The 15,108-nt window shown below is 37.5% G+C and overlaps 1 protein-coding gene across 4 annotated transcripts in view; it reads right to left on the bottom strand.

The window, feature by feature from the left end:
• Positions 1-15,108, bottom strand: part of EXOC6 (exocyst complex component 6) — a 230,351-nt gene that overhangs the window by 176,977 nt on the left and 38,266 nt on the right. For 3 of the 4 annotated variants that reach the window (XM_035025185.1, XM_035025198.1, XM_035025176.1), the window contains exons 2-4: positions 1,966-2,137; positions 659-706; positions 479-569 (exon numbers count right to left, since the gene is read on the bottom strand). In XM_035025185.1, the coding sequence (XP_034881076.1) occupies positions 479-569; positions 659-706; positions 1,966-2,137 (311 nt within the window). Of the gene's footprint in view, positions 1-478; positions 570-658; positions 707-1,965; positions 2,138-4,975; positions 5,311-15,108 lie in introns of those variants that run through there. The other variant, XM_035025192.1, reaches the window with a different exon arrangement.

Here is a 15,108-nt window from a genome sequence, read left to right as displayed (position 1 = left end):
CTAGCACTTTAGGATGTTTTTTTACTTTATCAGCAAAACGAGACTGTGAGCAAAGCAAAACCAACCTGCTTAAGTGACAAACAGAAAACAGTGGAAAACTAGAGGTAAAAAATTAGGCAAATTAGGAAAAGATAAGGAAATGTAATCAAAAGACACTCCCCTCCATGGGAAAGTATTCTGAGGAAAAACAAAAAAGCAGTGAGAGGGGGGTGAGGGACAACGGACAAACTAGGCAGGAAGGAAATGGGAGAGGTACAGGTTGTTCTAGGAACCTGATGTGACAGATCATCAAACAAAACTTTATAAGATAAGAAAACCATGAAAATTCAAGGGCTAAATAGATAAGAAAGATAACCATGAGCTTTTGGGGGCAATCACCAAATAATCTATAATTTGCATAATGAATAATGACCATATGCTATCATTAAATTATAATTTTACCAAGCCAAGCATTAAATTATAGACAAGTTTAACTCACCTGGAAGGCACAACTGCAATTTTTCTACTACCGTTGTAATGTTCCTCTGCTGAATTCTACATCGAATAATATCTTCTGTTTGGACTATCACCTTAGAAAAGAAGAAATGTTCATATTTTTAAGCAAACAGTTAAACTGCATCCACATATTAAGTATGCAAGAAATGTATTGTATTCTCACCTCCTTTCCAGCATCTTGAAATCTTCGGTTGGTATCAGTAACTTGCACCTTAAAAACAATTTCACCTTAATTAGACAAATATGCATAAAACTGCCCTGATATAACTGCTCACCCTTGTAATCAGATCATGCTTCATGAGAAACTTAGAACAAAGAAATGCAAATTCAAATTAACTCTACAGCTTGAACTTGAACTCTTGATTGAAAAGGGCTTTTGTTAACTTCAATTACTTATGACAGTTCTTTTTAACAGATTCTGTGGCAAACTTCTCAAATTTAATCTAGATTTTTGAACTTTACTTGCTTCTCTAAGTCTGTCAAACAATTCAAATCACTGACCCAATTGACCACTGGTCCCTTTTTGATAACTTCAATGAGGTCTATGTGCCATTCATTGTCTGTACAAAATAGTGATTGCATTTTATGGTAATTAAACATTCATACTTTGCTGAATGCAAACACTGGGTGGTTGATTAACATCAAACACGGAAATTTCAATCCACAGCAACATTTTAATGCTGCAGGTGCAGACAAAGCTCAACCTCAAATTTTCCCACATATTAAGTGACTCATTAGGTCATCATAGTAAGGAAGCACATTCTAGTTTATTAAAAATCTCATTAATTTCTGAACAAAGATGCTCAGTGACCTCATTGATGCTGTATTTGGTCTCTTGTTATCTGAATATCCTTTATATAATGGTTTTCTAATCATAACCTTTAGTGAACCAGGGTCATTTTATCTGCTAAATTCTCCAAATGTAAAGAAAGATAAATAGGCCAATTCTTATAACTAAATACTTTGTATTCTGACTGAACAAATCCAGGTCTCATTTAATAAATATTTTTGCTGTGTGGCAGAAAATATAGACCAATTTTCTTTTAAAAAATTGTGCTTTATTATTAAACTAAAAAAAAGTTTCAATATTATTAAATAATTTTGAAAACACAAGCACTTAGAGTTTTCTTCAATTTTTAGAGAATAGCTTTTTATCATTATTGTACTAATTGCAATTTTTAAAATTCTAAAACTGCAAATGAGGCCTTCCTTTGTATGAATTTTTTTAGTTCATTTCCCTGCATGGAAAGAAATCCTGTTAAGTCAATGCATTACTTGTTTTACAAAAAAGAGATTACTTCTGTCATTAGCATGACAACTATGTTAATAGAGCTAAAGAGCATTTCCAAATATACACACTAATTCACTTCTTGAAAATAGTACATTTAATAATGATTTGTACATATGCACTACAAACTAATACTTGACTAAGGAGAGCAAAAATAAAGAGAATTTTAAAATATTTCTTACCTTCAGTTTTTCTGCATCAGTCCTTACTTTAAGGAGCTCTGTAATAGCATCTACAAAACCCTGATGATGAAAATTACACATCTTTTCAATTTCCTTGTCATGATTACGGATACAAGCATCTAACTTTTCCATAAACTTCTTGTGTGCATTTGGTTGGTCATCATACACAGACCTGAATGTACACAAAAAAGAAAACTAACATTAACTTCCCAGTTCACCAAAATTTATTCTTTATTAAGCCCCTTCTTTGCAACGGCTAATAATTTTTTGTTGCTTTCTAATCAGTATATTAAGGAGACATTCATACATTTCAAGAATTATTTAATTCTGATACCCAGATTTAAGTCTGTGAATATGACTTTTAAATATAAAGCTATTCATCATAATATGATATAGTACCAACATTAAATTACAGTTACTTCAGAGCATAAGTTAAATGGTTTAAAGTAAGCAAGCCTGTAACACACCTAAAAAACACCTTCCTATCTCTTACATGCAAATTACTTCTCCAGTGTAAAGGTCATTTCACTCTAAATTACCCTGCTCCCAAAGTCACTACTCTGAAGCTTATCATGGTCCAAAGAGAAGGGGAAAAAACGTAACTGTGACTGATATATTAAAAAAAAAAAGATGGCAGGGCAGAAGGGAGTGCAATTCTACAAGTGCGAGCCCTCAAGCAGCAGCATATTATGATAAACCTTTTCTTTAGAAAGGTATCATTTCTAACACTGATACCACAGGCCAAATTACATAGCATGCCATCTTCAAGTAATAGCTGAGGCAACAGAATAAATGCAGAGGCATCACAATGAATCCCACTTAATATAACTAGGGATCAACACTTCTCTACAAATTAAGTTCTTTGATTGCCAGTTGAATACAAGTTTTAACTTCATAGCAACAGCTGATAATCTTTTTTTTAAAGATTTATTTATTTATTTCAGAGCGAGAGCACAAATGGTGGGGGGAGAGGGAGAGAGAGAATCTCAAGCAGACTCCACGCTAAGCGCCGAGGCTGATGCAAGCCTCGATCTCACAACCTGAGCTGAAACTAAGAGTTGGATGCTTAACTGAGTGGGTTAGCCAGGCACCCGCAAGGGCTGAAAATCTTAAAATAAAACTGGATTGATAGTACTGTCATTAGTGAAATCTTTTGTATGAAAAATGATTTAATTTCTTTTTGAACATGTTATTATTAAATGAGCCACAAACCCTCTAGATACCTGGAAACTGTCTAGATATCAGGAAATAAAGGTCTGAGGCTCAGGACATGAGTCTTTAACATACTAGTGCTCAAAAAAGAATCACTGAGTGAATGATTATAAAGAATGATGAACAAAATCCTGATTTCTACAGTACTTACTGTGTCAGGACATGTTCTAAGTGCATTTTATATATTAATTTTTTAATCCTCACAATAAGTCTATAAAGTAGGTATTATTATTACCCTTGCTTTACAGATGTTACAGATTATGTAACTGCTATAACTTCCACACTAGCAAGGGACAGATGAGATATGAATCCTGGTAGTCTGGCTCCAGAGTTCATATTCTCAAGCGCAAGGCCATCCTGCAGTCACCACAATGTTCTCTAAATATGGTGTACACATTTCTACTGTATCTCAGCTCATGCTATGTCCACATAGGGGGCACTACCCTCCCTGCCAACCACCATTCAGAAAAGGTTTGACCTTGCCCAAAGAAAGGTTTGGCCCTTGCCCCCAGCTCCTGGGAGGTAAGCCTTGGGAATGTTCTACCTGATTCTTGTCTTTGTTTACTTGGGGGCCTTGGGCAATGCCAAATAACCTAAGTTAGCAATGTGCTTTACATGTGATTTACAGTGGATGGGGGCCCTCGGCCACATTATAGCAGCTCCAGAGAGTCTACAGACTAAGGGTAAGCAACTCACGACAGTCAGCCATATCTATGTGACCAACTCCCAGGAAAAACCTGGACACCATGGCTCAGGTGAGTTACCCTGGTTGCCAATACTCCATGACTGTTGCCACACATCATTGCTGGGAGAAGTAAGTGCTGTCTACATGACCACCGGGCAAGGACTACTGGAAGACCCTGCTTTGAACTCTCCTAGACCCTGCCTTATATGCCTTTTCCTAATGTTAATTTTAATCCATATTCTTTTGCTGTAACAAACAGCAACTGTGAATATAACAGCTTTCTAAATTCTGAACTTGATGGTAGTAAATTCTGAACTTGACGGTAGTCTTGGGGACCTCCCCAAAATGTGCCACCCCCAATCTGTTGCCCATTGTTTGAGATTTAGTTCAATTCCCATTTCCTCCAATAGGACTCTGTCAATCATTTCCATGCCAAGTAATCTCTTCATAAGCAGAATAGGTAAATTCACAGTCCTTTCCACTCATTGTGACACGTAATCATATATTATACTTTGCACTGTAATTTAAACCTTTCAAATATATGTCCTATATTTTGTTTCTTCCTATCAACCATAAGCTTCTTGAGGGCAGCCTCCATGTTACAGGTTTTTTTTTTTTTTGTAATGTTTATTTATTTATTTGACAGAGAGAGACAGCGAGAGAGGGAACACAAGCAGGGGGAGTGGGGGAGGGAGAAGCAGGCTTCCCGCCGAGCAGGGAGCCCGATGCGGGGCTCGATCCCAGGACCCTGGGATCATGACCTGAGCCGAAGGCAGACGCTTAACGCCTGAGCCACCCAGGCGCCCCCATGTTACAGGTTTTTAATGAGTACCTATTATAATACCAGAGACAGCGATATTGGATAGCAATTATTAAAAATGTGGGCCTTTAAGAGCTGAGCTAGAACTAGGCTCTGATCTTGGACATCTTCTCTTTTCTAGCTGTACTACTCTCTCAATCTCATCCAGATTTGGAGTTTTATATTCCATAAGAACACTGACACCTCCCAAATTTATGTTTCCAGTCCCAACTCTCCCCTGAACTTCAAACCCATATATTTCTCCAACTGGGTATCTGATAAGCATCTCAAATATGTCCAAAATGATTTCTTACCTTCTTCAAACCTGCTCCTCTCACAGTCTTCCTCCATCTCAGTAAACCCCATTCTTCTAGGTGCTCTGGTAAAAAACCTTGAAATCACCCATGACAGTTCACTTTCTCTCACTCTCCCCACCAAAATAATCCAGCAAATCCAACCACATCTTACAACCGCTACTGGTGCCACCCTGGACTAAGTCACCATCATCTTGCCTAGAATGTTACCAACTGCTTTCTAATCAGTCTCCTCGATTTCACCCCTGCTTCCCTTCAGTCTGTTCTCAACACAGTAGACAGAATGATCCCATTAAAAGATAAATCAGATCCCATGTCTCTCTTCTGCTCCAAACCCTATTTCTCAGCAGCCCATAAATCCCTATATAATTTTGCCCCATATTATCTCACTGACCTCACTTCCTAATACTCTCCACTTTACTTATTCTATGCCAGCAACACTGGCCTCCTTATGGTTCCTGAAACACACCAAGCACTTTCCTGCCCTATGCTTTACACATGCTATTTCCTCTACCTCAATCACACTTCGTACACGTGGAATGCCTCCCTTCAGGTCTTTTATCCCCTTCTTGATGAGGCCCTTTCTGACTACAGTATCTATACTATAAACACACACACACACACACACAATTCCACAATTCCCTTCCCTGCTTTTTTCTTAACAAAGGAGTTTACTTTATCACCACATCACTCTTATCACTGTAGAATAAACTCAAATATACTCTCTATTTCACACTTTTATTTATTTTGCCTTTGTCCACTGGAATGTAAGTTGTCTGTTTTGTTCCCCCACTGAATGCTCGGCCCCAGAAGAGTACTTATCACATAGCAGACGCTTTATAAACAATTGATGAATAATTGGAAGGATGAATGGATGGATAGGTAGATGGAATCAGAAAAGACACTAACTGTTCAACCTCAGATAAGCCACTTGACTTCTCTAAATCTCAACTCCCTCAACAATAAAATAGGGATTAAAAAAACAGTATCTAGGGGCGCCTGGGTAGCTCAGCCGGTTAAGCGTCTGCCTTCAGCTCTGGGCATGATCCCAGGGTCCTGGGATCGAGCCCTGCATCGGACTCCCTGCTCTGCGGGAAGCCTGCTTCTCCCTCTCCCTCTGCTGCTCCCCCTGCTTGTGCTCTCCCTCTCTCTCTCTGTCAAACAAATAAATAAAATCTTTTAAAAACAAACAAAACAAAAACAAACAAAAAAACCAGTATCTACATCACAATGTTTTAAGGATTAAATTAGTAAACAAATAAAAAATTCCTAGCAATAGCTGACATATGGTAAGTGCTCAATATACACTAGCTACTAGCATACTATGTACATAAAAGACAACCAAATCCTTATTAAATGAGTGAATTGGCTGCTGAATAAGTAGTGGCCACAAATATCAAATATGGCTAATATTCCATGGTAAAGGAGTTATGGGGCCTTTTGCATTTTTTTAGATCTAATGTTTCATTTATTTCTTATACTACACCAGAGGAAATATCACTGCCCTCTTTTCACAAGTGAGGAAGTAGGCATGGAAATAATAAATGGCTTGCTCAGTGTAGTCTAGTTAGTGAGGGAATGAGGCAGTACTAGAATTCCCAAAGTACTTTTGTGCTTCCCTTGTGCTTTTCCTATAATTAATACGTTTAATAAGAATTTCTAATTAAACAAGCATTCTGAAGGAAAATCCACATGCAAGAGAAAGTTTATCTGACATTGGTGTGCTATAAACAAATTTTTACTTCATAACTATGAATATGTATTGAAGTAATATACATACACACGCATTTCTAAAATTTTTTTTTACCTATCTTAATACAAGTTTGAAATGTATCTGGCTCTTAAAAAACCAGGTACTGAACAGAACATACCAAAAGAATTGCCTACTCTTTTTTTCTGTTACAGCTGTAGCACTGTAGCAAAAATCTAAGAGATATTTCAGAACTGCCCTACTACAATGTCCCCCCAAAGATGGTCCAACTCTGTCAGTGCAAAAGCAACACTGTTTTCTCTTTTAAAAGTAGTAATAATATATAAACAGAAAGAAGAAAAACAATAATTTTTTCCAAAAGTCTATTTTATTCTAGAAAGTTCTTAAAGTCCATCTTTCAGTGTGTCTTTCTAATTTATTCTCCAGAGTTTTAAAAACAAAACTACTCCTATTTTATAGTAATTCAAGACACTGCCAATGCATCTAGTATAGCATCACAGGTGAATGCCTTTTTTTTCTTTTTAAGATTTTATTTATTTATTTGAGAGAGAGGATGAGAGGAGAGAGAGAGCACATGAGAGGGGGGAGGGTCAGAGGGAGAAGCAGGTTCCCCGCCGAGCAGGGAGCCCGATGCAGGACTCGATCCCGGGACTCCAGGATCATGACCTGAGCTGAAGGCAGTTGCTTAACCAACTGAGCCACACAGGCGCCTGAATGCCTCTTTTTCAACTGATGTGATTAGTATGAAGAAAAGCAGTATCAGAACATATGCAATACTCACCCCCCATTAATAGAAAACCAAAGCCTGAAATGGGTGAACTATTTATATCCCATGCCTTCTGCTGTTAAAATAGAACTGCAAAGCCCAATAAAAATAATATTAAGGAATCAGTACTGTGAATGATGCACCTATTATTACTACGTCTTAGTCTCCCGATAACCACTCGCTGTTATAGACACAAGTACAAGCTGCAGCCCAAGCTGATATAACCACGTGTCATCCATAATCCATATCAATGAGATCACTCTGAGCAGAGTGCACAGAAATAAAGAAGGAGAGATGAGGAAACATTCTAAACCACAGGAATTAATTGCATTTTTTAAAATGTACTGACGGCTCAAGCAAGTGCCAGAATCCAAAATTCATCACAAGATAGAATCTGGCCCTGAAAAGGACCCTAGGAAGTTCCTAGGTCTGACTTTCTCAGCACAAATCTAAGGAGCCAGACACAAGCACTCAAAATGGAATTAATTAATACATGTAGTTGATTTAACCCTCTACCCACTCTGATGAAAAGTAATATTAGAAATAACTAGTCTGAGAATTTGCTAACAAAGCCAACAATAAATAGCTGAGTGAATAGAGAAAAACAGGGAAGGAGAAAGGGTGGATATGCATAAGAACACTGGAAAAGGGAATAAAGCAAAAGCAATTCCTCTCCCAATTATTATGATTTTTTAAGATTTTATTTATTTATTTGACAGAGAGAGCGAGACAGCACAAGCAGGGGGAACAGTAGAGGGAGAGGGAGAAGCAGGCTCCCTGCCAAGCAGGGAGCCCGATGTGGGGCCCGATCCCAGGACCCCGAGATCATGACCTGAGTCGAAGGCAGATGCTTAACTATCTGAGCCACCCAGGTGCCCCCCAAGTATTTCTTAAAACCATATATACAGCAGGAATTATCCATCTTTTCTTTGAAGGGACTACGTTTAATTATAGAGATAATCTGGAGAGACAGTGGAGGGAGGATATGGAAAGCAGAGAAGATGTGCAACTCCCTGTCAACAATTCCCCATAATGACTGAACTGACTAAAAAGGAGTCATATCTGCTGCTTCTCGCTTAATGTGGTGAAGATAAAAAAAAAAAAAAAACATAAAACTAACATACAACCAAGTACTTACTAATAAGTACTTTGCATGCATTACCTCATTAATATTCACTACAGCTTTACAATGTAGATTCTATTAGCATCCCAATTTACAAATGCAGTTTGGGAACATGAATACTCTAAGTCCAAAGTCACACAGTAGTAGGGCCAAGATTTAACCCCAAGTTTACCTGACTCCAAAGCCAGCGCTTTTTTTTTTTTAAAGATTTTATTTATTTATTCATGAGAGACAGAGAAAGACAGAGGCAGAGGGAGAAGCAGACTCCCCGCTGAGCAGGGAGCCCAATGTGGGACTCAATCCCAGGACCCCGGGATCATGACCTGAGCTGAAGGCAGACGCTTAACCATCTGAGCCACCCAGGCGCCCCCAAAGCCAGCGCTCTTAACCATTATGTCACATAGACTCTCCAATCAGAAATGGTGATAAGCAGCATGGAATGCAGAGAAGTTATGGGCATAGCAACTAACCAGATCACCTTTGAAGATCAACAATTGAGAATGACTCAATAGGGAATCCCTGATGTGCACTGTTGCACCCATCAGGTGAAATCATCCAATGGACAGAAAAAAAGGATGAGAACTGAGGCATAGCTAATTGTTAAAATTACAAATGCAACAAAATAAAGAGGAGCAAAATACGTAGAGAAAACTAAGGGCCCTGTACTTGTCTAACCTCAGCCAAAGGCTCCAAAAAATCTATTTTTTCTTGTCTTTGAATGACAATCATTATTCTTTGAAATTTTGATCTGCAGGACAAGAAAGGAAATACCATTCAGCACTATTCAATCTTTGAACCTTAAGTCAGTTAACAGTTTTATCCATCTAATTACTAATGTGCCAAATACATTACTGTTCTAAACTTTCAAGCAATATACAATTTTAATGAATTTTTCTGCTTTTAAAATGTCCCTCAGAATGCTATGTCTACTGGCAAGCCTAATCAAATCCTATAAATACACACAGACATATGGCAAAACCAGAAAGCTGGTATCCCACATCCCACTATCCCACATCCACTAAGGTTGTAAATTAGTGCTCCATATACAGTTGAACCTTGGACAACAGTTTGAACTGCATGGGTACACTTATACGCGTTTGTTTTTTTTCCAATACAGCACAGTACTGTAAATGTATTGTCTCTTCCTTGAAACTTTCTTTTTTTTTTTTTTAAGATTTTATTTATTTATTTGAGAGAGAATGAGAGAGAGCACATGAGAGGGGGGAGGGTCAGAGGGAGAAGCAGACTCCCTGCCAAGCAGGGAGCCCGATGAGGGACTCGATCCCAGGACTCCAGGATCATGACCTGAGCCGAAGGCAGTCACCCAACCAACTGAGCCACCCAGGCGCCCTCTTCCTTGAAACTTTCTTAACATTTTCTTTTCTCTAGCTTACTTGATTGCAAGAATACAGTATATAATACACATAACATACAAAATATGTGTTAATTGACTGTTTATGGCATCTTAAGGTTTCTGGTCAACAGTAGGCTACTGTAGTTAAGTCTTTGGGGAATCAAAAATTATATGCAGATTTCCAACTGCACACGGAGTCCATGACCCCTAACTGCTGCATTGTTCAAGTGTCAACTATACATATAATAACTTCAATGCAAGAAAGTTCAGTCTTCTCTTCCAAAAGCTTAGCACAATAAAGCCTTACTTCCACCAAAATGTAATGCTAATCATGCCAAAATGCAGATGTAAAATCAATTTTAAAAGAGATGACTTAAAAATTTCATGTGAACAGAAAATAAAGATGGACTATGCTACACTAAGAGATTTAATTTACATATTTTAATTTTAGCAAGTAGGAATGCATAGAAACAATGTGTATGTCTTAAAAGCATAGCTTAAAAGTTCTTTTAAGTACACATTTTCTATCTTCATTATATCTAATCTTCCATCCCAAAGCAAAATGTTGAAATATGAGTTATACACTATTTGACCATCTGATGTATCAGGCTTACAGCATTTAAACAAGTAAATCATCTTTCAGAAATGCCTTCTTGAATTGTATGTACAGGGCTCCCCCTAGTGGTAATAAAATAGATATAAAAAAACTAAGATAACATTCAAATATTAAAATTGCTTCTTTAAAAATTAATGTTATCAAATCAAATGTCTTAATGGAGGAACTCAGACTACTTCAAGCTTTGGGAAAGATACTCTATTAATAAGATAAATGATTTATTAATCATATTCCAGTTTTGTTTTTTTTTTAAGGATGGAAAACAACATTCACAAAATATTATGTGAAAAAGGACTCTCTTATTACTGAAAACACATTAGGATATTTTTTGCCAAGAGGCACATAATATCCTTATACCATTTTCGGTATCTTTTTCTTTCACCATATTTTCATTGTAAAAAATAAAAAATTCCATCACAGTAACTGAAAAGAGAATAAAATGTACAGGTTTCTCCTACTATCTGAAGGTAGAGAGCTCCTATGAAACCAAAATGGTGTAGACTGAAGAAGCAATTATTACTAATTTATATGGAAAAATTTTTGAGCATTCCCAGACCCAAAAAATAACCTCTCTTAGGTTTTCCTGATATATCTTAGAATACATCTTGCTAACGTACAAAATAAATCAAGATAAACACAGATGCTCACAGACACAGTTTAGACCTATGGCAGCTTGATGCTGAGTGCGGATCCCCAGGAAGGAGCTTGGCAGTGCCAACCCCATGGCTCGTGCTGCTGAATTTGATTTTCACTTTTTGCCTTTTTTCACAAAAGCAAAAATGCTGTTTGGATTTCTTTCAGTTAGTGAAAACAGGTACTAATGTAGGTCTTTTGTAAAAGTGAACTGATGTAACATAAACTTTCAAAAAGCAAGGGATACCTCTATTTATTTGCTGAGAAATGACTTTTTAACTTCCAATAAAATGTTTACATTTTTAAAAAAATTGATAAAATCTCAAAGTACCCAATCCCAATTTCCCTAAATGACTTATATTTACTGAAGCACTATAGTTTTCTAGACAGAATAAAAATGGCCTTTCTCAATCTCAGAATCCTTTGTTCTCCAATAGAACAGATATTCTATTGCATAACCACAAAAGAGCATAGCCAAACCCTATACAGAATAATGTGAAGATACTCACCCAAAGTGATTACCATTAAAATACTAAACATTGGCACACTTTCCTATGAATTTTATTAAATGTCAATCAACTGCTGTTAAGGAAAAATTATGACTTTATCAAGGTAATGGACCTCCAAAATACTGGAAAGCTAAAGGCAAAAATACTGTTCAAGAATCCCTGGGCAGGCACCTGGGTGGTTCAGTCAGTTAAGCATCTGTCTTCGGCTCAGGTCATGATCCCAGAGACCTGGGATAGAGTCCCCCATTGGGCTCTCTGCTCAGCGGGGAGCCTGCTTCTCCCTCTCCCTCTGCCAGCCACTGTGCCTACTTGTGCTCTCTCTCTCTGTCAAATAAATAAATAAATAAATAAATAAATAAATAAATAAATAAATAATTAATTAATTAAAACTATTTAAGAAAAAAAAAAAGAATCCCTGGGCATTAGCACTGCATTTACCTGTTGGTGCCAATACTTTCTACAAACTTTTATCAGAAAAGAACGTGTAGGACGCCTGGGTGGCTCTGTTGGTTAAGCGTCTGCCTTCGCTCCGGTCATGATTCCAGGGTACTGAGACTGAGTCCCATATCTGGCTCCTTGCTCAGTGGGGAGCCTGCTTCTCCCTCTGCCCCAGCCACCCCCAGCCATGCGCTCTCGCACGCGCATGCACAATCTCTCTCTCTCCCCTTCTCTGATAAATAAAATCTTTAAAAAAAAAAAATGTGCACTGTTTTATCTCTGATAAAACTGTATCAGCTACTTCTAACCTGCACTGGATGATTTTTAATGTTGTTTTTTAATTTTTCAAACATTAACCATATTTTCTGCCAGTTCTTTAAAATGACACATTAGCCTTAATTCTGTATTTCCAGTAATAAAAAAATTGTTTTTACATCCTTTCAAGCATTCTTTATTCTTCCAGTCCATATCCATTTTTACTATTCTTTCACCAGTGTTTCAAATGTCATATCAAACCTAATGTCTAACATATTGATCTTAATTTTGTATTTCTAATAATTATTAATTAAGATGTGGTATTTCATGTTAGTGAGACTGCTTGTGATACTTAAGCAATTTCATATTTATACTGAATGTTTTTCAGATTCTAGGTATCAATCTAATTAGTACTGAAATTTTGGTACTAAAATTTGGCTTACTAACTTTGTATTTTGCTTACTGACATACCTTTTTCTGAATATTAAATAAATTTATAAGACAACCACTCTATTATTATCAGCTTTTGACAAATTAAATATTCCTAAAAATGATGCTATGAAGACAATGTCAAAAATAATCACAGAAAAACTAATCAGAAAATTTCAAAACGTAATAAAACCATCCTATACAATACAAATTGCTTGCTAAAAAACTCAAAAATAGTTTTAAAAACAGATTTTTGGGGGCACGTGGGTGGCTCAGTCAGTTGGGCATCCAAATCTTGATTTCAGCTCAGGTCATGATCTCAGGCTCATGGGATCGAGCTGCACATCAGGCTCTATACTCAATGGGGAGTCTGCTTGAGATTCTCTCTCTTTCCTTCTGCTCTTCCCCTCACTAGCATGTGCTCTCCCCCCCCCTCAAATAAATAAATCTTAAAAAAAAAAACACCGATTTTTAGTATATCAGTAAATTTGGTAAATTCAACAAATTGGTCCTGCAACTCCCTTCAGGAGCCTTTAGATTTAAGGTGCCCAAAATTTCAGTAGCATCCATGTGAAAAACAAAGGGCTAAAATATTAATCAAAAACAGCAAATGAGTTATCATTTGGGAGATGGGCCCCCCTTTTCTTTTAAACAACAAATAGCAAATATACCATCTCTCTATCTTAAAAGCACAAAAGGCTTGTTCAAGACCACTCGATTTTGGAAAATATACATATAATTCTACTTAGTAATATAAAATAGCAAGAAAAAAAGTAGTCAATATAAAATTATCATACCCAGTACTCCTAACATTTTTCCAGCCATTTTATCAAATATATCAAACATGAACAACAATGTTCCCATAACATTCTTTCCCTGACACTCTGTAATCCAGGAGCAAATAAGAAATGAAATAGCACCAAAACAGTAACACCTGGATAAAGACAAAGGAGTACTCTTTCCAACAATATTCATTAAGTACCAACCGTATGCAATAGAAACTGAAAATCAAGTGCAGAAAACAGACATATGCACAGTTAACTTTAACACAGAGGTTTACTGATCCCTAAATCATTAAAAATTTATCTGTACTGAGCATAATTCTTCAAAAAGGTAGGAAAATAAATGAAGTAGTTTTACAACATAGGTCCAAAATTCTTTGACACACTTTCCATTGAGAGGTGGGTCTATATCCCCTACTTCTTTTGAATCTGGGCAGGCTTCTGAATACTTTGACCAATGGAATATGACAGAAGTAATTACATGCAACTTCAGAAACTAGAAAAAACCATGCAACTTGTCCCAGGACTTCTTTGGACACCCACTCTGGGGAAAGCCACCCACCATGTAAGAAATCTATCCTTAAAATAATGTGCTGGGAGGGGCGCCTGAGTGGCTCAGTCGTTAAGCGTCTGCCTTCGGCTCAGGTCATGATCCCCGGGTCCTGGGATCAAGTCCCACACTGGGCTCCCTGCTCGGCGGGAAGCCTGCTTCTTCCTCTCCCACTCCCCCTGCTTGTGTTCCCTCTCTCGCTGTGTCTCTCTCTGTCAAATAAATAAATAAAATCTTTTAAAAAATAAAATAAAATAATGTGCTGGAGGGACACCTGGATGGTTCAGTCAGTTAAGCGTCTGCCTTTGGCTCAGGTCAGGATCCCTGGGTCCTGGGGTGGTCCGCATCAGCACCTTGCTCAGCTCCCTCTGCCTGCCGCTCCCTCTGCTTGTGTGCTCTCTCCCTCTAACAAATAAAATAAATAAAAAATAACAGTCTGGAGAGACCACATATGTGAGCACTCCAGAACGACAGCCACATCAACTGCCAGCAATGTGAGTGAGCCATCTTGGCTGTCTAGTCCAGATAATTTCAGCTCCAGCAGGAACTAATAGCTGATTGCAACTGTATGAAAAACGCCAAGTCACAAATGCCCAGCCAAATCCTTCCTGAATCCCTGAAAAAAAAAAAGTTTATAAGTACAATACAAATTATTTGGACATCTGCATAAAATATGTAAATTAGAATTAAATTTAAATATTTTCCCAAATAATTCCTTTTTTTTCTTCTATCCTTTTCTTTTCTTTTTGGCACTAGTCCTTTTTGGTACTGTCCTTAACTTCTTTTTCCATTGCAGGATGCCCTTTCCCCACAAGATATGCCTCAATCTTTTTTTTTTTTTAAGATTTTATTTATTTATTTGAGAGAGACAGAGATAGCAAGAGAGCACAAGCCGGGATGAGAGGGTGAAGCAGGCTCCCAATGAGCAGGGAGCCCGATGTGGGGCTCGATCCCAGGGCCCTGGGAT

The sequence above is a fragment of the Mirounga leonina genome, unplaced genomic scaffold (assembly GCF_011800145.1).
Source record: "Mirounga leonina isolate KUSES-001 unplaced genomic scaffold, KU_Mleo_1.0 Mir_114, whole genome shotgun sequence".
Classification (NCBI taxonomy): Eukaryota; Metazoa; Chordata; class Mammalia; order Carnivora; family Phocidae; genus Mirounga; species Mirounga leonina.
This window is presented reverse-complemented; position numbering and strand designations above follow the sequence as displayed.